The 25,728-nt window shown below is 46.7% G+C and overlaps 2 protein-coding genes across 2 annotated transcripts in view; both read right to left on the reverse strand.

Annotated features, from left to right (window-relative positions):
- Positions 1–3,716: 3,716 nt before the first annotated feature.
- LOC306966770 (uncharacterized protein) overlaps positions 3,717–25,728 on the reverse strand; it is a gene marked incomplete at both ends in the record, with an annotated part of 72,252 nt that continues 50,240 nt past the window's right edge. Inside the window, 4 exons of the mRNA XM_079561588.1 lie at positions 3,717–3,836; positions 3,928–4,027; positions 6,122–6,295; positions 7,623–7,796. Coding sequence (XP_079417714.1) covers positions 3,717–3,836; positions 3,928–4,027; positions 6,122–6,295; positions 7,623–7,796 — 568 coding nt within the window. The remainder of the gene's footprint in view (positions 3,837–3,927; positions 4,028–6,121; positions 6,296–7,622; positions 7,797–25,728) is intronic.
- LOC306966274 (protein NLRC3-like) lies at positions 7,821–23,835 on the reverse strand (the record flags this gene model as incomplete). Its single annotated transcript, XM_079560977.1, has 6 exons — positions 23,561–23,835; positions 16,503–17,860; positions 16,258–16,431; positions 10,739–10,906; positions 8,016–8,189; positions 7,821–7,842 (listed from the first exon to the last, which is right to left on the reverse strand). Exons 1-6 carry the CDS (start codon positions 23,759–23,761, stop codon positions 7,821–7,823), a joined length of 2,097 nt encoding a protein of 698 aa, XP_079417103.1. The 5' UTR covers positions 23,762–23,835.

The following is a 25,728-nucleotide window of genomic DNA, read 5'->3' on the forward strand; positions in this document are numbered from 1 at the left end:
GGATCTTAGCTTTCAAATGAGGCATTACACTGGCCTACAGGATTTGTGTAAAGCTAAACTGGAGAAAATGCTCTGGGTTCAGGCGGGAGTTAAGAGGTTAATATTGATCCTGATCTCATCGTTTATCTCTTTATTACTAAATACCACACATTTCGTTTCATCTAAATCCAGTGACAATTTATTCACGTCAAACCAATTCTTTAGTTTATATAATTCTCTTTCTACCACCAACACAAACTCCAACACAAGCTCCAACACAACAGGAAAAGGACCGTTCTCTCTGGGCTCAGGCTGAGGTTCTGCCTCCAGCTGCTCGTCTTCAGGAGACTCCGTTATGAACGAAAGCTGAGGAGCAGAGAACAGAGAGGATTCATTCGGACGCTGTGTTAGATCCACGAGGAGTGATTTTATGTCTATAAACCCCCCCCCCCCCCCCCCCGTGTGATCTGCTGGGTACTCGAGTAACTATGAGGCCGTCCCTCCTTTACTCGGCTGATGCAGATTGACAGCCTCACTTCCATCAGTCTACCCCAGGGCAGCTGTGGCTACTATAGTAGCTTATCACCACTGAGTATGGAGTGAATGACTAATGTAATGTAAAGTGTCTTTGAGTGTCAATCAAAAGCGCTATATAAAACCAAGGCATTATTATGATTATGATGATGATTATCATTATTGTTATTATTATTATTATTTTTATTAGGCCCGAGCGTAGTGTCCGCGAGGGACTCCACAAGCTCTAATTTTGGGGGGGTCCGCGATAGAAAATATTAAAATATGGCTCAGTGGCGCCCCCTCAAGCAGGCAGTTTACATTGAGTCAATGGAAGTCCAGTCACAAAATAAATCATCGTACAAAACTGACATTGGCCAGGGACATAGACCACGTCAGGACATGTCAAAAATGATACTATGACCCCGCCCTAAATGCTACAGGAAGTCGGCCATCTTGGCCTGAACCTCAAACCTTCTAAATCATACTTCGTGATGTCCCAAACCCATGTGGCTTTCAAAATCATCATTTACATTTTTTTTTAAATTATTGGGCGTGGTCATGACAAGGCCGCAACTGGGAGGCCATTTTCAGCAAATTTCAAAGCCTCATATCTGCCACAGACTTTGTCTGATTGGAACGGACCCAATCCAAGTTCACACTTGTCCCTATCAAATAAATGAATAAATAAATAAATAAAAATCCGGCGCGCGTGCACATTTCTGACCTGGACCTACTGGTGTGCAAACGCAGCCACTGTCGCCAAAAATGCCTTTAAATTGGCTTTTAAGTGGCTTGTAAGTGGCCCGCCCATCCTCCGTGAAAATAGCCAGAGTTCTTTGCCTGGCAGCATGTTGGACTCAGAGTTTCTCCTGAAATTCGTCAATTTTCCAAATTTCCCCCTTTATTCGCAAAAGCCACAGTTTTAGACTCGTATGGACTTATACTAACCCTCTGTCACCGAAAGAAGTTTGAATTTTGACGTTTTTGCCTCCAAATTCAGCTTTTTATGGACTGTACAATCACAGGAAGTTCAGTTAGGCTGTTTCCTGTCCGTCTCTCTGTGTGTTCCTCGTACTATATCGGTCTCACCAAAATATTGCTTCATATATCGAGGGAGCTTTGGCCGGCCAGGGGAATTTACCCTAATTACAAAATGATTCAATATATCATTTTCCAAACTGTAATTTTGTTTTCTGCAAATACACAAGTGCGGTCTTTCATAGATTATGTAAAATCGGCTGTGTCATTCAGTCTGTGTAGCTCCATTGGTAGTGCTGGGTTCCCATCCATAAGACGGCTGGATCGATCCCAACATTGACCCTTTTTTTTTTTTGGACTTAGAGAAGCCTCGCTCTCATCAGGCCCATGTTTGTCTGGACTTTTAGCTCTCAGTGATAGCGTGGTCGTCTCAGGTGAAGGCAGTTGCTAGTCCAAACACAGCTTTGACACTTTTTAATGCCTTGTCCTTTTACATGAGCGTAGGGCATTTCATAAGATATTTGTCAGTTCGCCTGTCACATATCCTATACTTGTGTAGCGTCATAGATAGAGCGTTGGGTTCCCAACCATGGGACTGCTGGATCGATTCTGACCTTGCCTCTTTTTTTTTTCTTTTTTTGTTTAACTCGACACCGACTGGGAAGAACATGAATCGGTGGTCCCACCCTCACGAAAAACAGGGAAAGAACGCTTTCACAATATGCAGAACTAAAGAGAAAGAAATGGGGAGATAGGAGGGAAACAATTGAGGCAACACTGGGGACAATGTCGAAAACAATCGGAAAAAATGTATGAGGGCGATCATTTAGTGAAGAGTAGCCCACATCAGGCCCGTTTTACGATGGAGTTACAGCTCAGTGATAGTGCGCTGGTCTTTGGTGTAGGAGGTTGCCAGTTCAAATATGGCTTTGACACTTTTCTAATGCTTTCTCTTTTCTTGCCGGCGCAAGAGTGAGGTCAGGCTGGGTGTGAGGCAGAGGCAAGAGCAGGTTTGGGTGAGAGAGAGCCTGGGCTCGCAAGGGGCGAGAGCGAGCGGGGTGGTCGCAAGGGGGCGAGGGCCTTTATCTCCGCGCACAGCTTTAATTATTATTATTATTATTATTATTATTATTATTATTATTATTAGGCCCAAGCAATAGGGACTATTTTTTTTCCCTTCATGGGCACTTCGGTGGCGAATTATGCGCTCCATGTACACGGCAGTAAAAAATGACCTCACATTTTATGTGGACCTCGGTTAGAGCTTTCCAAAGGTGCATAGTATGTGGTGGCCGGGCCAATAGCTATATATAAGATTTTTTTCGTATTATTCTGTCTTTCAGTCTTTCTTTCTTCTTTCCTCCCGTTTAAACTGGATTTTGATCCCCGAAAAATGGTCAAAAACTCACAAAAATTTGCTCAAAAATCAGGTCTGGTGAAAAATTCATGAAAATGTGTGTTTCATATTTGGGTCATGCAATATGGCACAACAGCGCCACCTGCAAAATGCTTGTGAATAAGTGGCTTGTAAGTGGCCCACCCATCCTCTGTGAAAATAGCCAGAGTTCCTATCTTAGCAGGATGCTGGTCTCTCTGGCATCTTTTGAATTTTGTCAATTTTCACCTTTATTCACAAAAGCCACACATTTAGACTCCTGCGCCTTTATATTACCTCTCGGTCACAGAAAGAAGCTTTAATTTTGATGTTTTTGGCTCCAAATTCAGCTTTTTTGGACAGTACAATCACAAGGAGTTTTGATTTGCTGTTTCCTGTCTGTCTCTCTGTGTGTTCCTCCTACTACATGGGTCGAGTCCAACAGCGAGATGAGACGGTCTCGTAAATGCACACTTTTGTTTCTGCATAATAATTATCCATGTGCTCCTTGTGTTTATATCTTGAACAGGCCCTGAACATAATATATTGGACCTGAATGTCCTTCAGAGGCTCAAACTATAACATCTACTGCTTTTTTGTTGTTTTGTGAAGGAGCTTAAAATGCTGCAATTATAATACTATTTTGTTTCTATGTAAAATTAACTTCTAATTTAAAATAGAAAGCTAATTCCAAAAAGTGTCAAAGGAAAGCGTCCTGAAAACTTTAAAACTAACATTTAGCTACAAATAATTTTCGCTTAAGATTTCCTCAACAAGTGTAGACTTAAAAAACTAAAAACCTGAGGCTTCTGCGCCCACTGCTCCAGGCTCTGAATAAACACATGAAGAGAGTCAGAGTCAGTACTCACTACAGACGCTCCAGTCGGCTGTGTCTAAGGTCCAGGAGCTCCTCCACATCTGAAACACTCAGCTTGTTGCTTTTCAGATCCAGTTCAATGAGGTGTGATGAGGGGTTGGACTTCAGAGCCTTGGCCAGAGAGGAACAGCTGATCTCTGACAAACCACAGTGCCATAATCTGAATAAAGAAAAGAACATGTCATTAAAGTTATGCAGTTACTTTAAGCCGGGAGTCGGCAACCCGCGGCTCCGGAGCCGCATGCGGCTCTTCAGCCTCCTTGTAGTGGCTCTTTGTCCCTCTGAAGCAGCACCGAGTACATCTACAAGGAGCACCGGTTCTGATGAGTAATACATCGGAACCGTGTGACTCCTTCATTAACCACGCCTCTTATTGATGCCGCTTTGCGCCAAAGCCTCTTTATAAAAAAAGCTGCAGGCGCAGAGCCGCTGCAGATACAGGCCTGCAGATACACGCCCGCAGATACAGGCCCGCAGATACACGCCCGCAGATACAGGCCCGCAGATACAGGCCCGCAGATACAGGCCCGCAGATACACGCCCGCAGATACAGGCCCGCAGATACAGGCCCGCAGATACAGGCCCGCAGATACAGGCCCGCAGATACAGGCCCGCAGATACAGGCCCGCAGATACAGGCCCGCAGATACACGCCCGCAGATACAGGCCCGCAGATACAGGCCCGCAGATACACGACTGCAGATACACGCCCGCAGATACACGCCCGCAGATACAGGCCCGCAGATACAGGCCCGCAGATACAGGCCCGCAGATACACGCCCGCAGATACAGGCCCGCAGATACAGGCCCGCAGATACACGCCCGCAGATACAGGCCTGCAGATACACGACTGCAGATACACGCCCGCAGATACACGCCCGCAGATACAGGCCTGCAGATACAGGCCCGCAGATACAGGCCCGCAGATACACGCCCGCAGATACAGGCCCGCAGATACAGGCCCGCAGATACACGCCCGCAGATACAGGCCCGCAGATACAGGCCCGCAGATACACGACTGCAGATACACGCCCGCAGATACACGCCCGCAGATACACGCCCGCAGATACAGGCCCGCAGATACAGGCCCGCAGATACACGCCCGCAGATACAGGCCCGCAGATACAGGCCTGCAGATACACGACTGCAGATACAGGCCCGCAGATACAGGCCCGCAGATACAGGCCCGCAGATACAGGCCCGCAGATACACGCCCGCAGATACAGGCCCGCAGATACAGGCCTGCAGATACAGGCCCGCAGATACACGCCCGCAGATACACGACTGCAGATACAGGCCTGCAGATACAGGCCCGCAGATACAGGCCCGCAGATACAGGCCCGCAGATACAGGCCCGCAGATACAGGCCCGCAGATACAGGCCCGCAGATACACGACTGCAGATACACGCCCGCAGATACACGCCCGCAGATACACGCCCGCAGATACAGGCCCGCAGATACAGGCCTGCAGATACACGACTGCAGATACAGGCCCGCAGATACAGGCCTGCAGATACACGCCTGCAGATACACGCCCGCAGATACACGCCTGCAGATACAGGCCCGCAGATACACGCCCGCAGATACACGCCCGCAGATACAGGCCCGCAGATACACGCCCGCAGATACAGGCCCGCAGATACAGGCCTGCAGATACAGGCCCGCAGATACACGCCCGCAGATACAGGCCCGCAGATACAGGCCCGCAGATACAGGCCCGCAGATACAGGCCCGCAGATACACGACTGCAGATACAGGCCTGCAGATACAGGCCCGCAGATACAGGCCCGCAGATACACGCCTGTAGATACAGGCCCGCAGATACAGGCCCGCAGATACAGGCCCGCAGATACAGGCCCGCAGATACAGGCCCGCAGATACAGGCCCGCAGATACACGCCCGCAGATACAGGCCCGCAGATACACGACTGCAGATACAGGCCTGCAGATACACGCCTGCAGATACACGCCTGCAGATACAGGCCCGCAGATACACGCCCGCAGATACACGCCCGCAGATACAGGCCCGCAGATACACGCCTGCAGATACACGCCCGCAGATACACGCCTGTAGATACAGGCCTGCAGATACACAGAGGTCCAATCCTCCCCAATGATTACGATGATTATAAAAGGAAATTGAAACCACAAAGCGTTCCACGTGTAGCTCTGTATAGCCTTCATATCCAACCAACAACGGTTAAATTCATTTTACAGAAAGATACTCAATGTAAAAGACTACAATACGCTTCAATAATTCACTCAAGAAAAAGTTGAAGGGACTAGATGGAAGTCGTTACTTTTCTATTCGCTACTGCCACCTCAGGTCTTATGCGTAACTGCAGTCTCTATATTAAATGTGTCTTTGAGCTAATCTCACACAGACAGTGAACTGACCTGAGAGTCCGCAGGCGACAGTCCGGCCATTCCAGGAAACCACACAGATGAGACACTCCCGAGTCAGACACACGGTTACAGCACAGCTCCAGCTCAGTGAGATGTGAGGGGTTGGACTTCAGAGCTGAGGCCAGAGAGGAACAGCTGATCTCTGTCAGACCACACTCTCTCACACTGAATAAAGAACAAATGGATGGGATTAAAGTCACACACATGAATAAGAGAAAAATAACTGCTTTGTAAACCAAACTATTATAGGGTCTTTTATCAAGGCAGGAATTAAAAAGTGGATGAGAGCTGAAAATGTAAAATACTATTTTCCTGGTATGTTGTACTTAACCCCGAGCACTTTTTCTCCAGTTTGGCTTTACCCAAATCCAAAAGCTTCTGGAAAAAGCTGTGAAAATAGCAACAAAACTGAGACGAAAACAATGATGGAAATTTGACAAAAAGTGAGAAAACATTGACAAAAAAAGTGACAAAAAATTGACGAAAAATATGACAAAAATGTGATAAAAATGTGACAAAAAATGACCAAAATTTGATAAAAAATTGACGAAAAAATTAAAAAATGACAAAAAATTGACAAAAAATGACTAAAAATGTGACAAAAAATGACAAAAAAGTTACAAAAATGAGTTGAATACCCAACAAAAACATGATGGGAAAAAAATCTGATGACGTGAGGAAATAGATCCTCTCGGTTCAGGCGGGAGTTAAGAGGTTAATTTACCATTTGATGTTGCCTCTATTGTATAATGATATATGATAATACATTTTATTTATATTGCACTTTACATTTCAAAGACAATGCTGCTTAAGCAGAAAATGCATAAATGACTGCCGATACAATTTTGCACATGCTACTCGCTTTGCTCAGGAGCAAAAGCCTGGTAAATGATCCTCTTCAGATTAGCTTTACACGTTTTCTTCGTTTCAATATCTTTCAAATAAATTAGAGAAGGAGAAGGGGGTGAGAGAGGTGAGTGATTGTACTGTAAAGGACAGTTTTTTGGTCAAATTTTGAGTAAACTGTCATGAGAACGAGGTGTTTGAGCTGATCTCATACAAAGACAGTGAACTGACCCGAAAATCTGCAGGCGACAGTCTGGGCTCTTCAGAAAAGCACACAGATGAGACACTCCTGAGTCTGACAGAAAGTTATAACTCAGCTTCAGCTCAGTGAGATGTGAGGGGTTGGACTTCAGGGCTGAGGCCAGAGAGGAACAGCTGATCTCTGACAAACCACAGCGCCACAATCTGAATAAAGAAAAAAATATTAAAGGCACAGAATAACATAATGATAACTGCACTGTAAACAAAAAGTCTGCGTTATTTTACACATCTTTATTTCAATAGTTTTAAGGGGAGAGAGGGAAGTGTGGCCATTCCCCCTCTCTCCCTAAATTTCTCTGAGCACTGACACCAGAGTCTGGCCCAGACTAGTGACAAAGTGTAGAGCCGTGTTTGAGCTGATCTCACACAGAGACAGTGAACTCACGTGAGAGTCTTCAGGCGACAGTCTGACCTCTCCAGAAAACCACACAGATGAGACACTCCAGAGTCAGACAGGCTGTTATTGTCCAGCTCCAGTTTAGTGAGATGTGAGGGGTTGGACTTCAGAGCTGAGACCAGAGAGGAACAGCTGACTTCTGTCAAACCACAGTTTCTCAAACTGAATGAAAAAAAAAGAATCACACTAATGAATATCAGGAGAATAACTGCAAGAAAATATTAGTGTTATTTATATATTATTATATCTGTAGCTAAATTCACTGATTTCTTCTTTTGAGACACTGAAGAGGCACCAATAGCCAAATGACAAAATAGGTCGAACCAGAGTGACTCGTGACGAGCCGTGTGAGCTGATCTCACACAGAGACAGTGAACTGACCTGAGAGTCTGCAGGAGACAGTCTGGTAATTTCAGAAAACCACACAGATGAGACACTCCCAAGTCAGACAGACTGTTTTGCTTCAGGTCCAGTTCAGTGAGGTGTGAGGGGTTGGACTTCAGAGCTGAGGCCAGAGGGGAACAGCTGACCTCTGACAAACCACAGTCACACAATCTGAATAAAGAAAATGTTACAAAAGTCACACTGATGAATAACAGAATAACGCTGTATACCAGGGGTCGGCAACGTCAGGCCCGGGGGCCAAAACCGGCCCTCCATCATCAAACTCTGGCCCTCGAGATGATTTTGAGAAACATTATGACCCAAATCAGAGCTCGAATGCCTGTTAAAGTACTCTAGAAATGTGGAAAATACTGTCAATTCCTTAAAATGTCTTAGCAGAGCAGCCATAAGGCCATAATCCTAAAAGAACACTCATCTATTGGTAGAAATGACTTTAATCTACTTGAATTAAGAGATTAAATCTAAAGTTGGTGTAGATTTGGTCTGGCCTCAGAGCAGATAAAACCTATTCTTGCCAATGGAACAAGCACACATTTTTTCTTAATTCAGATTATTTTGTATAATTTCAAGTGAATAATAAATATTTTTTACAGTAAAAGTGAATTTTCCTGATTTCCAGTGGGATTTCTATTTGTTCCATTGGCATTGGCGCTTTTATCTGATCTTAAATTAGTTTAAACCGACATAAATTTAGCATAAAATAACCTTTAGTCAAGTGATTTTAAGTAATTTATCTAATTTAAGATGGACGTTACTCCAGTGTATTTGATGTACAACACTGGCATATGTAGAAAGTGATGCTTTACTTCAAATCCTTCAAGTGGAGGGTCCGGCCCTTGGTCTTTTGACAATGAAGAAAACCGGCTCCACCAAGGAAACTTGCCGACCCCTGCTGTATACTGTACACACATGTTCATCTTGGGTTTTTAAAGAGAGAGAGGGAGGTGCAGTTTCCTCCGCGTGACCTCAGGCCACTCCCACTCACTCCCTGTTTGTTGCAAACATCCTTCAAAGTAAATCAAACTCTCCTTAAATGCATCATGTGCATTAGCACTATAAAACCATAATAGTGAACTCTCTATGTTTTGATGGATCTTTATAAAAAAGTTTAATACAAAGTGAGCGTTCAATTTTGTCTTTGATGTTTCCCCTCTCACTGCTCTGCTGCTCTGCCCTGGTTAACCTCTTAACTCCCACCTGAACGGATCCCATTTTCTCCAGTTTGGCTTTACCCTAATCAAAAAGCTTCTTGGGAAAAAAGCACCAAAACAATCACAAAAAATGAGATGAAAACAAGGATGTAAACGCAACAAAAAAGTGACGAAAACGGAAAAAAAAATGTGACAAAAATTCAACAAAAAAGTGACAAAAATTCAAGAAAAATGTGACAAAATTCAACAAAAAAATTACAAAAAATCAACTAAAATTCAACAAAAATTCAACAAAAATTCAGCAAAAATGTGACAAAAACTGAACAAAAAAATTACAAAAACTCTAAGCTCTAAACTAAAAACATAAAAAAGGTGACACAACACAGCAACAACGTGAGGAAAAAGATCAGTTTTGTGGGTCTTAGCTTTCAAATGAGGTGTTACACAGGCCTATATAATGGCCAAAGAGGACGGTTGGTTCAGGCGGGTGGTAAGAGGTTAAGTCCAGGTTTAGTCCTGGTCCATATGGCTTTTTAGGCCCTCTGCAGTTGATGAATTAATATCAGGATAGAACAAAGCACCAAAACGAGTTATCAAAAGAAAATCATTGTGTTGAATTCAAACACGATCATGTCAGGGCGATTCCAAAGATTCCATCACGTGTTTGAATGACACGTGAACGCAATCTATGAGTCTGTACGGAAAAGGCCAGTCTAAAAGTGCACTCAACACTTTCAGGACTGTCAGTTTTAGAGCGAATTGTCAGAGGGACTAAAGGTCACGCAAGAGTGATGAGTCATGAAGGGTATAGCCGTGTTTGAGCTGATCAAACTCTGAGACAGTGAACTGACCTGAGAGTCTGCAGGCGACAGTCTGGCTTCTCCAGAAAACTACACAGATGAGACACTCCTGATTCAGGCAGATGGGTCCTACTCAGCTCCAGCTCAATGAGATGTGAGGCGTTGGACTTCAGAGCTGAGGCCAACCCCTCTGACAAACCACAGCCCTCCAATCTGAATAAAGAATGAATGATGTGATTAAAGTCACAGATGGAAAAAAGCGGATTACAGCAAAATAACTACATAATGCTAGTTTACACACAATAATCTTCACTTCACTGTAAGAAAAAATGAAAAAAGGGAAAAAAACATTATTACCTCCTGAGCTGCAGGGACAGATCAGAACCACATCATGACACTGATTTATTTCCGTTTTCTAAACACGAGCTGCACTGTTCAATGAGGAAACTAAATGCATCGTGTAACGGCCCACTCACATGTTCAATGTGACTGTACAGTAAAGGCCGGTCTAATAACACACTCAACACTTGGCACTGTTGGTTTGCTTTTTTTTTTTTATGCTTGAATGCCTTTTAAACCATGTCAAAGATGAATTTCTGCTTCTAAATGGAAAAAACAATAAAGTTCTCTTAACTTATCAATCAGGACTGTCAGATTGTGAGCAAACCATCAGCGCGACTACATCCAAAGTGACTCGTCAAAGTGTAGAGCCGTGTTTGAGCTGATCTCATAGACAAAGGGAACTCACCCGAGAGTCTGCAGGCGACAGTCTGGGCTCTCCAGAAAACCACACAGATGAGACAGGTCCGACTCAGTCACCCTGCCTCCCACGGTCAGTTTAGTGAGATGTGAGGGGTTGGACTTCAGAGCTGAGATCAGAGAGGAACAGCCAATCGGAGAGTAATAGATGCCAAAGCTGAATAAAAAATAAACGATACGATTAAAGTCCATAGATAATTCAGACAAAAGCCAGATGGGATTAGAATTACCCGGGGTGGGCGGTCAAGCTGAAATCACTCCAGGACGTTATGTGTATGTGCATTCACACGGGATCAATGCCATTAACCTCTTAACTCCCGCCTGAACCGAGAGCATTTTCTCCAGTTCAGCTTTACCCAAATCCTGTAGGCCAGTGTAACGCCTCATTTGAAAGCTAAGACCTACAAAACTAAATTGATCTTTTTCCTCACATCATCAGATTTTTTTTCCTCACTTTTTCGATTTTTTTGGTCCATTTTTTGGTCACTTTTTTGTCACTTTTTCGTCAAATTTTTCTCACTTTTTTCACATTTTCATCCTTGTTTTCGTCTCCTTTGTTGCTATTTTCACACCTTTTTTCCAGAAGCTTTTGGATTGGGGTAAAGCTGGAGAGAATGTGCTTGTTTCAGGTGGGAGTTAAGGGGTTAATTCACATTTTTTTACAGACCTGTTTCCTGAAATTATAGATAGATAATGACACTGAATGATGACAAAAAGCCTTTTACTAATTTGTGATGCGAGCGCTAACTCTCACACACATGAATCAGATTATAAATGTGTTAACCTTTGTTGAATATGAACGGTATGCACATATGTTCATTTTTAGAAGACTCCTCAACATTCAGCTGTGAATATCAAATCATGACGGACCTCGAGTCATCTTCTGTACTCTGTAGTCGTAGTGTCAAACGTTTCACCTCGTCATCCAAAAGGCTTTGTCAACGCAGTAAGGTTTAGCACATCCCGCAGCCCAGATAAAGACCACAAGGAGGAGTTCAGCTTGGCTTATTCCCGCCCCTCCTTTAGTTCCAAGTCCGAACGACCTAAATCACACCTAAGTTTCAGTCTGAACGGTCCTAATCTCAGCTGATCACTCTTAATGACCTGCCTATTGATCTGTCCTGGGCTGAGTTCCGGCCTCATTAACGTGACAGAGCCCTCGAGGTATGGGCTGTAAGAGATTTCTGCACACTGGAGAAAGATGAGAGAGATTGTTAGCAGTGATCAGCTGAGATTAGGGCAGTTCAGACTGAAACTAAGGCTGTGTTCAGACCTGCACTGTTTGGTCCACTTTAAACGGACCAGGGTTCGTTTTGAACGCTGGTCCGGATCTTTTATGCAGGTATGAAAACAACAAACGAATCCTGGAGACTCTGAGGAGACACTGAGGAGACACTGAGGAGATATTGAGGAGACTCTGAGGAGACACTGAGGAGACTCTGAGGAGACACTGAGGAGACTCTGGGGAGACACTGAGGAGACTCTGGGGAGACTCTGAGGAGACACTGAGGAGACACTGAGGAGACACTGAGGAGACACTGAAGAGACACTGAAGAGACACTGAGGAGACACTGAGGAGACACTGAGGAGACACTGAGGAGACACTGAAGAGACACTGAAGAGACACTGAAGAGACATTGAGGAGACACTGAAGAGACACTGAGGAGACACTGAAGAGACACTGAAGAGACATTGAGGAGACACTGAAGAGACACTGAGGAGACATTGAGGAGACACTGAGGAGACACTGAGGAGACACTGAGGAGACACTGAAGAGACACTGAAGAGACATTGAGGAGACACTGAAGAGACACTGAAGAGACTCTGAAGAGACTCTGAGGAGACACTGAGGAGACATTGAGGAGACACTGAAGAGACACTGAAGAGACTCTGAAGAGACACTGAGGAGACATTGAGGAGACACTGAAGAGACACTGAAGAGACTCTGAGGAGACACTGAGGAGACATTGAGGAGACACTGAGGAGACACTGAAGAGACTCTGAGGAGACACTGAAGAGACATTGAGGAGACACTGAGGAGACACTGAAGAGACACTGGGGAGACACTGGGGAGACACTGGGGAGACACTGAGGAGACACTGGGGAGACACTGAGGAGACACTGAGGAGACACTGAGGAGACACTGAGGAGACTCTGAGGAGACTCTGAGGAGACACTGAGGAGACTCTGAGGAGACACTGAGGAGACACTGGGGAGACACTGAGGAGACACTGAGGAGACACTGGGGAGACACTGAGGAGACACTGAAGAGACACTGAGGAGACACTGAAGAGACACTGAGGAGACACTGAAGAGACACTGAGGAGACTCTGAGGAGACTCTGAGGAGACACTGAGGAGACACTGAGGAGACACTGAGGAGACACTGAGGAGACACTGGGGAGACACTGAGGAGACACTGAGGAGACACTGGGGAGACACTGAGGAGACACTGAAGAGACACTGAGGAGACACTGAAGAGACACTGAGGAGACACTGAAGAGACACTGAGGAGACTCTGAGGAGACTCTGAGGAGACACTGAGGAGACACTGAGGAGACTCTGAGGAGACACTGAGGAGACACTGGGGAGACACTGAGGAGACACTGAGGAGACATTGAGGAGACACTGAGGAGACACTGAGGAGACACTGAGGAGACACTGAGGAGACACTGGGGAGACACTGAGGAGACACTGAGGAGACACTGGGGAGACACTGAGGAGACACTGAGGAGACACTGAGGAGACATTGAGGAGACATTGAGGAGACTCTGGGGAGACACTGAGGAGACACTGAGGAGACACTGAGGAGACATTGAGGAGACATTGAGGAGACTCTGGGGAGACTCTGAGGAGACACTGAGGAGACACTGAGGAGACACTGAGGAGACACTGAGGAGACACTGAGGAGACATTGAGGAGACATTGAGGAGACATTGAGGAGACTCTGAGGAGACACTGAGGAGACACTGAGGAGACACCGAGGAGACACTGGGGAGACACTGAGGAGACTCTGAGGAGACATTGAGGAGACTCTGAGGAGACACTGAGGAGACACTGAGGAGACACCGAGGAGACACTGGGGAGACACTGAGGAGACACCGAGGAGACACTGGGGAGACACTGAGGAGACACTGAGGAGACACCGAGGAGACACTGGGGAGACACTGAGGAGACTCTGAGGAGACATTGAGGAGACTCTGAGGAGACACTGAGGAGACACTGAGGAGACACCGAGGAGACACTGGGGAGACACTGAGGAGACACTGAGGAGACTCTGAGGAGACTCTGGGGAGACATTGAGGAGACACTGAGGAGACATTGAGGATACACTGAGGAGACTCTGAGGAGACACTGAGGAGACACTGAGGAGACATTGAGGATACACTGAGGAGACACTGAGGAGACATTGAGGAGACACTGAGGAGACACTGAGGAGACACTGGGGAGACTCTGAGGAGACACTGAGGAGACACTGAGGAGACACTGAGGAGACATTGAGGAGACATTGAGGAGACTCTGGGGAGACACTGAGGAGACACTGAGGAGACTCTGAGGAGACTCTGGGGAGACATTGAGGAGACACTGAGGAGACATTGAGGATACACTGAGGAGACTCTGAGGAGACACTGAGGAGACACTGAGGAGACATTGAGGATACACTGAGGAGACACTGAGGAGACACTGGGGAGACACTGAGGAGACACTGAGGAGACACTGAGGAGACTCTGGGGAGACTCTGAGGAGACACTGGGGAGACACTGAGGAGACACTGAGGAGACACTGGGGAGACTCTGAGGAGACGTTGAGGAGACACTGAGGAGACGTTGAGGAGACACTGGGGAGACTTTGGGGAGACATTGAGGAGACACTGAGGAGACACTGAGGAGACTCTGAGGAGACTCTGAGGAGACATTGAGGAGACACTGAGGAGACACTGAGGAGACACTGAGGAGACTCTGAGGAGACACTGAGGAGACACTGAGGAGACACTGAGGAGACATTGAGGATACACTGAGGAGACACTGGGGAGACTCTGAGGAGACGTTGAGGAGACACTGAGGAGACGTTGAGGAGACACTGGGGAGACTTTGGGGAGACATTGAGGAGACACTGAGGAGACACTGAGGAGACTCTGAGGAGACTCTGAGGAGACATTGAGGAGACACTGAGGAGACACTGAGGAGACACTGGGGAGACTCTGAGGAGACGTTGAGGAGACACTGAGGAGACGTTGAGGAGACACTGGGGAGACTTTGGGGAGACTCTGAGGAGACTCTGAGGAGACACTGAGGAGACACTGAGGAGACTCTGAGGAGACTCTGAGGAGACACTGAGGAGACACTGAGGAGACACTGAGGAGACACTGAGGAGACACTGAGGAGACACTGAGGAGACTCTGAGGAGACACCGAGGAGACACTGAGGAGACACTGAGGAGACTCTGAGGAGACACTGAGGAGACACTGAGGAGACACTGAGGAGACACTGAGGAGACATTGAGGAGACTCTGAGGAGACTCTGAGGAGACACTGAGGAGACACTGAGGAGACACTGAGGAGACTCTGAGGAGACACTGAGGAGACACTGAGGAGACACTGAGGAGACACTGAGGAGACACTGAGGAGACACTGAGGAGACACTGAGGAGACACTGAGGAGACACTGAGGAGACTCTGAGGAGACACCGAGGAGACACTGAGGAGACACTGAGGAGACTCTGAGGAGACACTGGGGAGACACCGAGGAGACACCGAGGAGACACTGAGGAGACACTGAGGAGACACTGAGCCTCCTGGATATTTGGGCAGATGCTCTAACACAACTGCTAGAAAAGACACAAAAAAATGCCTTTGTGTGCAGAACTATGAAGACTTATAACTACAACTCCTCAAGTGTCAAGTCTGTCTTTAATTTTTCCTCTTAGATCACCTGCTCACTGTCCTCCCGAACTGCTAAACTATGGAATTGAATAATTGGAATCTCAGCACAATTGATACGTTTTTTTTCCCACAAAGTGAGGACTTTCATAGCTCCGTTTGCGATGAATGGATTTCCTCGCGGTCTTGTCGGTCGGAGACAAAGATATTTACTCATTTGGACTCTTAACAGGGTACCTGCCCTGGATTATCTGTCATTTAAAAAACAGATGGATTTTATTTTGGGAGGAAAAGGGATGAACTGTGAAGGAACTACCTGCTCTGGAGAACTGAACTAACGCTGAAAGACCAAGTAAAAAGTAAATTCATTATAAATTTATGAACTAATCTGGAATAATTCTTACCTCCTGAGAGGAGCTAAAGCAGCTGGACCGCTTATCTCTCCTACGCCGTCAACACTTCCCTTCAAAGTCAAGCCACGGAGCTAAACCAGATATGGACTGAGCTCTCTGGGTCATGTTTTGCATAACACTGACTCTCAGGATCATAACACACAACCCCTCCTTAACCACAACCTGAAGGGTTAGGGTTAGTCTGAAAATCCTTTTAAACCTTAGGTTTACAGACTGACCTGAATGAGGAGAGTTGACAGTTCGGACTCTTCAGACCGTCACACAGCACAGACACTGATGCGTCGCTCGGTTCAATGCTACTCAGCTCCAGCTCTCTGAGATGGGAGGGGCTGGAGCTCAGCGCTGAAGCCACCATTTCATAGTGAAGCTCAGAGATGTCATAATTATTAAACCTGTAACAGAGTCACATGTGTTAGATCAGAGTGAAGGTCGGTGAAGCTTCTGTCTGTGATTGAGGACTCACACAACCTTCCTGCAGTTCCTCACCGCTGGGATCAGTCTGTGGCTAAAGTATTCACACGTGTAGTACTGAGACATATGAGAAAAGTCCAGCTCCTCCACGACCTGCTCTGACATCTGCATTATGTAGGCCAGAGCCGAGCACTGGATCTCAGACAGTTCCTCCTTATATTCACATCCAGACTTCAGGAAGTCCTGGATCTGCTGCTGCACGGTCTGGTCCTTCAGCTCCGTCAGACAGTGGAAGATGTTGATGCTTCTGTCAGGAGAGGTATCATATGTATTCATCTCTTTAAGTTTTTGAATGACTTTGGTGATTTCTGATTGGTCGATTGGACTCAGCAGAGCTCCTAAAAGTCTGTAGTTGGACTCCAGACTGAGGCCATGAAGGAACCGCACAAACAGGTCCAGACGGCCGGTTGGACTCTGCAGGGACTTTAGAAGACATCGCCTGAGGAACTCGCTTGGACTCGAGATGGTTTCTTCACCTGCACCAGGACACTCTTCATCCTCATGGTCTTCCTTGCTGCTGTCGCTGAAGCGGAGAAACTCCCTGACCACCTCCTGGTTGTTCTGAAAGCAGTGGTGAAGGTAAACGGCTGCCAGAAACTCCTGCACGCTCAGGTGGATGAAGCAGTAGACTGACTGGTTGAAGACACTCTCTCGTTTGAAGATCTCAGTGCAGAGTCCGGAGTAGACCGAGGCCTCGCTCAGGTCCAGACCCACCTGCTCCAGGTCTTCTTGGTAGAACATGATGTTTCCTGTCTGCAGATGCTCAAAGGCCAGTCTCCCCAGCTTCAGGAGCAGCTCTGTGTCGGCCTCTGTCAGCCCCCAGGTCTCAGACCTGACCTCTGTTTGTGTCTGTTTGTACTTCCTCTTCCTGTGCGTCTGCACCAACAGGAAGTGTGCGTACATGTCTGTGAGGGTCTGGGGCAGTGGTCCGCTCTGATGGCTTCTCAACACGTGGTCCAGGATTGTGGAGGTGATCCAGCAGAAGACTGGGATCTGGCTCATGTTGTGGAGGCGGCGGGAGGTTCTGAGGTGGGACAGGACTGTTTGAAGCTGCTCTTCATCTGAGAACCTCTTCCTGAAGTACTGCTCCTTCTGTGGGTCAGTGATGAAACCCCTGACCTCCATGACCCTGTGCACGCACTGCTCTGGGATCTGATGGGCCGCCGCTTGGCGGGAGGTGATCCATATAAGGGCGTGAGGAAGCAGAGCGCCTCTGATGAGGTTCACCAACAGTACGCCCACCTCTGACCTCTGATTGACCTCAGAGATGAGCTCACAGCTGAAGTCCAGAGACAGTCTGCTCTCGTGGAGGCCGTCAAAGATGAACAGGAGTTTACAGACGGACAGAGTCTGTGACAACGACACAAAAGAGGATTAAGAACAAACTACAGTGGGTTGAAAAAACTATCTGCCTTCTTTTAACTTTGACATTTTGTCACGCTATGGACCATAAACATAAATATGGTTAACTGAAATGTTATGTGAAAGACACTAAGTGACACAATCATGCAGTGAATTCAGGGACAACAGATGAAAAATAGCCTTCGTGGCTAATTTTGGGGCATTTACAGAAATGTTCATCACTGCACAATGTCCCTGTCAAATAAACTAATGAAATAAATAAATCTGCTCTCTTTCCTTTTAGTGCAACCAATTTCCTTCAGAAGTTTCCTGATGATTTCTGAATAATCACATGTTGACCTAATGACAGTTCAAATCCAGCTGCTCTGTGATGGTCTCAGGTCTGTTAGAGACTATTGGGGAGCAGAAGCATCATGAAGTCCAAGAACACACCAGACAGGTCCGGGATTAAGTTATTGAGAAGTATAAAGCTGGGTTAGGTTATAAAAAGATTTCCAAAGCTTTGAACATCTCTCAAAGTACAGTTAAATACAGAATCCAGGAAGGAAAGAGTCTGACATCACTGCAAACCTACCAAGGAGATGGCGGCGCCCGGTGTGCTGGGTGTGGCAGCGGCTCTCCTCACTTATGTGTTGCTCACCATCAATTTTAAATATACCGACACCGGTCAAATCTTGAAGGATTCGTACAGCAAAAGACATCGCTTTGGTCAACCATAAGTTTCGTAGTGGGGGTTCAAAGCTAACAAGCATTTTGGACACGGGAGATCTGCCAGAGCTGCTACCTTCATTCATCCTCTTCTTTATACATGCATTTCAGTCACGTGACATCTGTAGTTCTAGCCGCCATTTTGAACACCGCTGGCTAATGCAACAGTATCTATCTGCGTCTCAACTTGTTGAATTCAAGATGCTACATCAAAAAATTGCACACTTGAGCAGCGGAGCTGAACAGATGCACAATGAAGATCGAAACCTTGGGATTTAATTCTTATACAAACTGTCTAGAGATTTTTTTAAAGGCAGTTCGCGGACATGTATCTACATGTATGTGGTCCATAATCCCTCTCCATACACCGGTGAAGCCGGACTGTCACTGATGCATCTCAGGATGGGTCACGGATGCCAAGATACATCAGGTGAAGACGCGCAAAATGTTCTTGGTGACAGAAAGGGTAAGTAATAAACAAATAAACGTATCTGGTTGCCCCTCTTTGAATCGCCACCTTAACGTGGTGGAGGGTTTGAGCACCTGAATGATCCTGGAGCTCTGTTGTCGGGGCTTCGTGCCCCTGTAGGGTCTCTCAGGGCAAACAGGTCCTATAGGTGACGGGTCAGACAAAGAGCGGTTCAGAAGCTCCTTATGAGAGACCAACAGGCCCGGTTAATCCTGAGGCCGTCCTTCTGTGGACCCACCACCTGCAGGAGGAGCCATAAAGGGCTGGTGCAATGTGATTTGGGCAGCTCCAACAGCTGCTCCCCACGACCCGGAAACGGACAAGTGGAAGATGATGGGTGGACGTATCTGGTTGCCTTTTGCTAACGTTAGCATGTGTCGCACTCATCTCTCTCAAACAGTAAAGCTACGAGGGTTGTTATTTTGTTTTAGTCTCTACTATGAGTCGTGTTTAATCGATAGTTTATGGTTTTATCAGCTGTGGATCGGGGGAACGTTAACAAGAGAAGTGTGTTTACGTTGCTCTCCCCGACAGGCAGGTCACACGGGTCAGTGGGCGACATTTTAACCTCTGACCCCCCGCCTTAACCCAGCACATTTCCTCCAGTTTGGCATTACCCAAAGCTTTTTGACAGGAGCTTAGAGCCGAGGCCAGAGTATACTCACGTAGGTAAACAGATAGCCTAGCATTTGTTTGTAGCCTAGCCTCGTTTGTTGTTTCCGCGTTGCTTGAACCAAAGTGCTCACTGCACAGCTGGGACTCGGCCGTGTGAGTCCAGTCGTCTCTCCTGACGGCTTTTATCCATTTCTGTCAACGAACTGGGTCTTTAGGAAACTTGTAGAAAGCAAGTCCCTTTTTTGAGACAGGGTATTGCACATCCCACAGCGCAACAGGTGGACGGCATAACAGCGGTGTTCGGAGCTTCGGTATTCAAAATGGCGGCCACAACAATGCGTGACGTCCCAGGAAATGCGTGTATACTGGAGCATCAACACGCAAATGCCGCTATCAAACAACAACAAAGCCTGGCGTTAATATCATCCATCTGCCTCTTGCTGTCTGACATCCACCTGTGCCCCGGACCAATCCACAACTCTGCTCATGACACAGCTCACGTCAATATCGCCGAAGCAACTTCCAACAGGAAACTTACAGGCACGAACTTCATATACTCCAAAGTCTAACCTGAATGACTCCTCCATCCCTCTGGGGAGGCCGGGAGGAGGACCGATGGCGATCGACATGGACGAGGCTGGATGGACACCAGCGACTCGGAGCGACTTTCCTACCTGGGTGGAAGTGCGTGCGCTCTACCCCAAAGGTTGCCCTTCTCGTCTGCAAAGAATCTGGATGAGGACGTCTCCTCCCGTGGACCAATGGCTCATCAGAGATCCAGGCTGGAGATGGCGACAACTGCCCCACCGCAGCTGACCCAGTAAGGCTGGGCACCGTTAGTTTTTTTTTCGATACCACTACTTCAACGATACCTGCTTTTCGGTACCGGTGCCTTAATGGTACTTTTTCCGATACCTGTGTAATTGAGTTAAAATAATGAGCAGGAAAAGTATGGTTCAGGAGGAAGTCCAAACATGGCACGTCAGAAAACAGGAGCAGCAGCGTCGCCTGGAACTTAAAGCCGTGATAAAAAGAGAGAAAGGACATTATTCCCTCCTGAGCTGCAGGAACAGACCAGATCCACATCAGGAGCGTTTACTGAAGATAAACTTTTCTAAACTCACTGAGCTGTTCCACAGTGAAAGCTCCTCACACGTCACAGATCTGTTACATAGTGAGAGCGCTCACTCTGTCACTGACAATGCACCAGAACTGTTCCAAACATGGCTGATGCAGAGTGAGCTTCACCTTTTCCAGAGACAATCTGTGATCCAAACGCTCCGGTGCAGCTGGAGTTTAAACAGCAGGAACTTCAGGCTCTGCGGCTAAAGCTAAAGCTAAAGCTAAAGGTAAAGGTAAAGCTAAAGGTAAAGCTAAAGGTAAAGCTAAAGGTAAAGCTAAAGGTAAAGCTAAAGGTAAAGCTAAAGGTAAAGCTAAAGGTAAAGGTAAAGCTAAAGGTAAAGGTAAAGGTAAAGCTAAAGCTAAAGGTAAAGCTAAAGGTAAAGCTAAAGGTAAAGCTAAAGCTAAAGCCCATGTGTTTCTTGTTGTTGCTTTTCTCTTTGTCTAAGAGTCTAGTTTCTTATTCAGTCCTGGTTTAGTCCCGGTTTAGTCCTGGTTTAGTCCTGGTTTAGTCCTGGTTTAGTCCTGGTTTAGCCCTGGTTTAGTCCTGGTTTAGTCCTGGTTTAGTCCTGGTTTAGCCCTGGTTTAGTCCTGGTTTAGTCCTGGTTTAGTCCTGGTTTAGTCCAGGTTTAGTCCAGGTTTAGTCCAGGTTTAGTCCAGGTTTAGTCCCGGTTTAGTCCCGGTTTAGTCCCGGTTTAGTCCCGGTTTAGTCCCGGTTTAGTCCAGGTTCAGTCCCGGTTTAGTCCCGGTTTAGTCCCGGTTTAGTCCCGGTTTAGTCTTGGTTTAGTCCTGGTTTAGTCCTGGTTTAGTCCTGGTTTAGTCCCGGTTTAGTCCCGGTTTAGTCCCGGTTTAGTCCCGGTTTAGTCCCGGTTTAGTCCCGGTTTAGTCCCGGTTTAGTCCTGGCTCAGTCCTGGCTCAGTCCAGGTTTAGTCCTGGTTCAGTCCTGGTTTAGTCCAGGTTTAGTCCAGGTTTAGTCCAGGTTTAGTCCTGGTTTAGTCCTGGTTTAGTCCTGGTTTAGTCCTGGTTTAGTCCAGGTTTAGTCCAGGTTTAGTCCAGGTTTAGTCCTGGTTTAGTCCTGGTTTAGTCCAGGTTTAGTCCAGGTTTAGTCCAGGTTTAGTCCTGGTTTAGTCCAGGTTTAGTCCAGGTTTAGTCCTGGTTTAGTCCTGGTTTAGTCCTGGTTTAGTCCTGGTTTAGTCCTGGTTTAGTCCAGGTTTAGTCCAGGTTTAGTCCTGGTTTAGTCCTGGTTTAGTCCTGGTTTAGTCCAGGTTTAGTCCAGGTTTAGTCCAGGTTTAGTCCTGGTTTAGTCCTGGTTTAGTCCTGGTTTAGTCCTGGTTTAGTCCTGGTTTAGTCCCGGTTTAGTCCCGGTTTAGTCCTGGTTTAGTCCCGGTTTAGTCCCGGTTTAGTCCCGGTTTAGTCCTGGTTTAGTCCTGGTTTAGTCCCGGTTTAGTCCTGGTTTAGTCCTGGTTTAGTCCTGGTTTAGACCTGGTTTAGTCCTGGTTTAGTCCTGGTTTAGTCCCGGTTTAGTCCCGGTTTAGTCCTGGTTTAGTCCTGGTTTAGTCCTGGTTCAGTCCTGGTTTAGTCCTGGCTCAGTCCGGGCTCTGCCATCTCTAATAATGACTGAAGTTACAGCTTTGCTTCTGCATTTGTGCTGAAGCTGCTCATGAGTTCAGGCTTTTTTAGACTCACTGTGGATCATTTATTGACGTTTGGAGAGAAAAAGTACCGAAAATTAGCACACAGTTTTTTCGATACCGCCCCCTACTGGAGCTTTTCAGTCGGTACCAAGTACCTTTCAACGGTACCCAGCCCTAGTCAGGAGCTACAGAGGCCCAGTTAACCTCAGCCACAACATCACAGAGCCAGAGCCCATGGGTGCATCAATTATTTATATTACATAAACTTTTCAAATTCCTTAAACTGTTCAAACAGTTGAAATGTCCTAAGAAGAAGCTGCACAAATGGCTGAAATTCCCCCATACACACCAATGCAAACAGTTCTGTAGAAAAACTGCAGAAGGAAGATTTTTTATGAAAACCCACAAGTTGTGGAAGCTGAACATGCACCAATTGCAGAAAGTAAGAAACAGCAGGATTCTCCTCAACATGCGGAACATTTTGATGTTCGTCATCAAGAAAACACTGATGTATCGTTCTTGACCCCACGTCGGACGTTAAAACTGTATAATGCACAGTTTAATCCTTACATATATGATCTAAAAACAAAGTGAAAAGACGATCAGATCGTAATCGGCCGGTGTGAAGTTTTAATAAACTGGATTATTGGACTGGACGATTTAAAAGTTTTCAACATCTTTCCATAAAGAAAATCCAAATCCACAATCTCAGCTCATCTTCGATTCATTAAACAGAAACATGAGGCAATATTTCAACTACACAGTGACACGAGAGGTTCTTCAGACACCGAGGAGAGAACGCAGAGACACGAGAGGTTCTTCAGACACCGAGGAGAGAACGCAGAGACACGAGAGGTTCTTCAGACACCGAATGTTAGCTTTGGTCCTGGATCTTCTCAGAACAACCCTCTGTTCTCAAACAATGGCACTAAAAACTATTCTGATTCTTACTGATATCTGTCGTTATCTACGTCCGACAGTGAAGAACTTTTCTATGATGTCACAAGTACATGGCAGTAACTCTAGACTGAATTCTTGGTTTAAGGCAGAGACTTACAGTCACCTCCACTCTGCTACATGATGTTGTAACATTAAAAAGCTCCTCCCACTGAGCCCCGGCTCTGCCTGGTCCTCAAGTCTCACCTGTGGAGTCAGCGCTGGATGGAACACTTGGATGAGCTCCGTCAGACTGTAGCGCCCCCTTCTGACCAGGTTCATCTCTCTGAAGGACAGTGGCACCACCAGCTGCAGCTCCTGGTTCTCTGAGCCCTGGGCCCAGTCCAGACAGAACTTCAGGACGGAGAAGGTCTTCCCCACTCCAGCCACGCCCAGAGTCAGCACCATTCTGATGGGTTCCTCCTCCTCCTCCTCCTGTGGTTCCTCCTCCTGTGGTTCCTCCTGCTCCTGTGGTTCCTCCTGCTCCTCCTGTGGTTCCCCCTCCTGCTCCTGTGGTTCCTCCTCCTGTGGTTCCTCCTCCTGTGGTTCCCCCTCCTGCTCCTGTGGTTCCCCCTCCTGCTCCTGTGGTTCCTCCTGCTCCTCCTGTGGTTCCTCCTGCTCCTGTGGTTCCTCCTCCTGTGGTTCCCCCTCCTCCTCCTGTGGTTCCCCCTCCTGCTCCTGTGGTTCCCCCTCCTGCTCCTGTGGTTCCCCCTCCTGCTCCTCCTGTGGTTCCTCCTCCTGCTCCTCCTGTGGTTCCTCCTCCTGCTCCTGTGGTTCCCCCTCCTGCTCCTGTGGTTCCTCCTGCTGCTGCTCAGTGGGCAGAAGTTTAAAGAGGTCCTGAGCCCTGATCAGGGTGTCATGGATCAACTCTCCCATTTGATTAAATTCCTCCTTTTGCTCTTCACTGAAACGCACTGTGATGTACATCTCAGTGAAGATGCTGCTCAGAAGAGTTCCATCTCCTGTCACTCTCTCACATCTGCTGCTCAGACTCTGCTTATGCTCCTCCAGGACCTTCTGCAGACCTTCACCTGGACACAGATGGAGCAGGTTAGAGCGGTTTGAAGATACGGTTTGTAGCTTCTCTGTGGTCATGTGGGGGAATCACAACAAACTCCTAACAGGCTTAAGAGAAGAAAGAAGCAAACTCACCTGAGGAAAACTACAGATATGGCGTCAGAAGCAGACGCAGGAGCAGAACCACAACACGAACGATCACAGGGATGAAACATGCTTTAGTTTCCTCATAAACTGACCTGCAGTGGAGCGGAGGAGCTGCTCTGCCTCTTCATCCTGGAGACGCTTTTCTCTGTGGACACAACATTTCACCACATTTATCAAACTGTTCCCACAGAGACTCGGCTCATGAATGTGTTGGTCACAGTGACTCCATTAGTGATTACAGATCTCATGTTCTGTTGTTGTTCTGCTCTAGAGCGACACCTGTCTCTCTGTCGCTCACACTGCACACATTTAGATCTTTGTCCCCGTGACTACATGGTCCAGTCCTGCAGAGTCTAGGTCCATGTTGGAGATGTTCTGAGTAGGACCATCTCTGTGAAGCTCAAAGACTCTTCATCAGATCAACATCCTGCTTCTACTGCAGCAAAGTGAGATCCTAATAAACTACAGTCTCCAACATGAAGAGGATCACTCAGCACTTCTTATGAGGAGCCGCTGACATTTGGGGGAAACATCCAAAATAGAACATTGTCATTTTGAGCAGCCGATAAATCCAAAGGTTTATGATCTAGAACAGTTTTGATAATTGTTCCTGGAAACATTTTCAGTGGAAATGACACAGACCAAAGTTTAGTCCTTTACATGTTTCCATGGCTGAGTTAAAGCTCTTTAAAAGTGCTCACAAACACTAAAATCACCCACGAGCAGAAAAGCTGGTCACAACTCTGTGTTTTGTAAAGAGTGTTTTCATTATTTTGGATGTATTGGGAGTGAGAGCAAATAACGGAGCATTTCTTTCATTAAACATGTTAGAAACTCCTCTAAATGTGAGCTGACCTGGAGGCTGTGGGTGAAACTGAATGAGCCCAGAGGAAGTTTTCACTTCAGCCTGAATCCTTTTGGAAAATAAAGTTTAAAAGAGAAATGCCTGACCTTGTCCCAGTGCTGCCCCCTGGAGGTTCTTCTGAGGTGAAACCTGAGGTTCTGTCTTCAGCCATTTGTGCGGCTCCGGCTCCACCTGCTGGAGAGGAATGACCAATGAGCCAATAGTAAGCTAATGCTAATGCTAATGCTAACTAGCACATGCTGTACCCACGGAAACAACATTTCTTGTAGATACTGATTAAATAAGTTAGAACAGAAACATACTTGGATTCACACATTAAACATTGGTAACAGGAATAACGTGACAT

Source organism: Gobius niger (genome assembly GCF_951799975.1).
Source record: "Gobius niger genome assembly, chromosome: 8".
Taxonomy (NCBI): domain Eukaryota; kingdom Metazoa; phylum Chordata; class Actinopteri; order Gobiiformes; family Gobiidae; genus Gobius; species Gobius niger.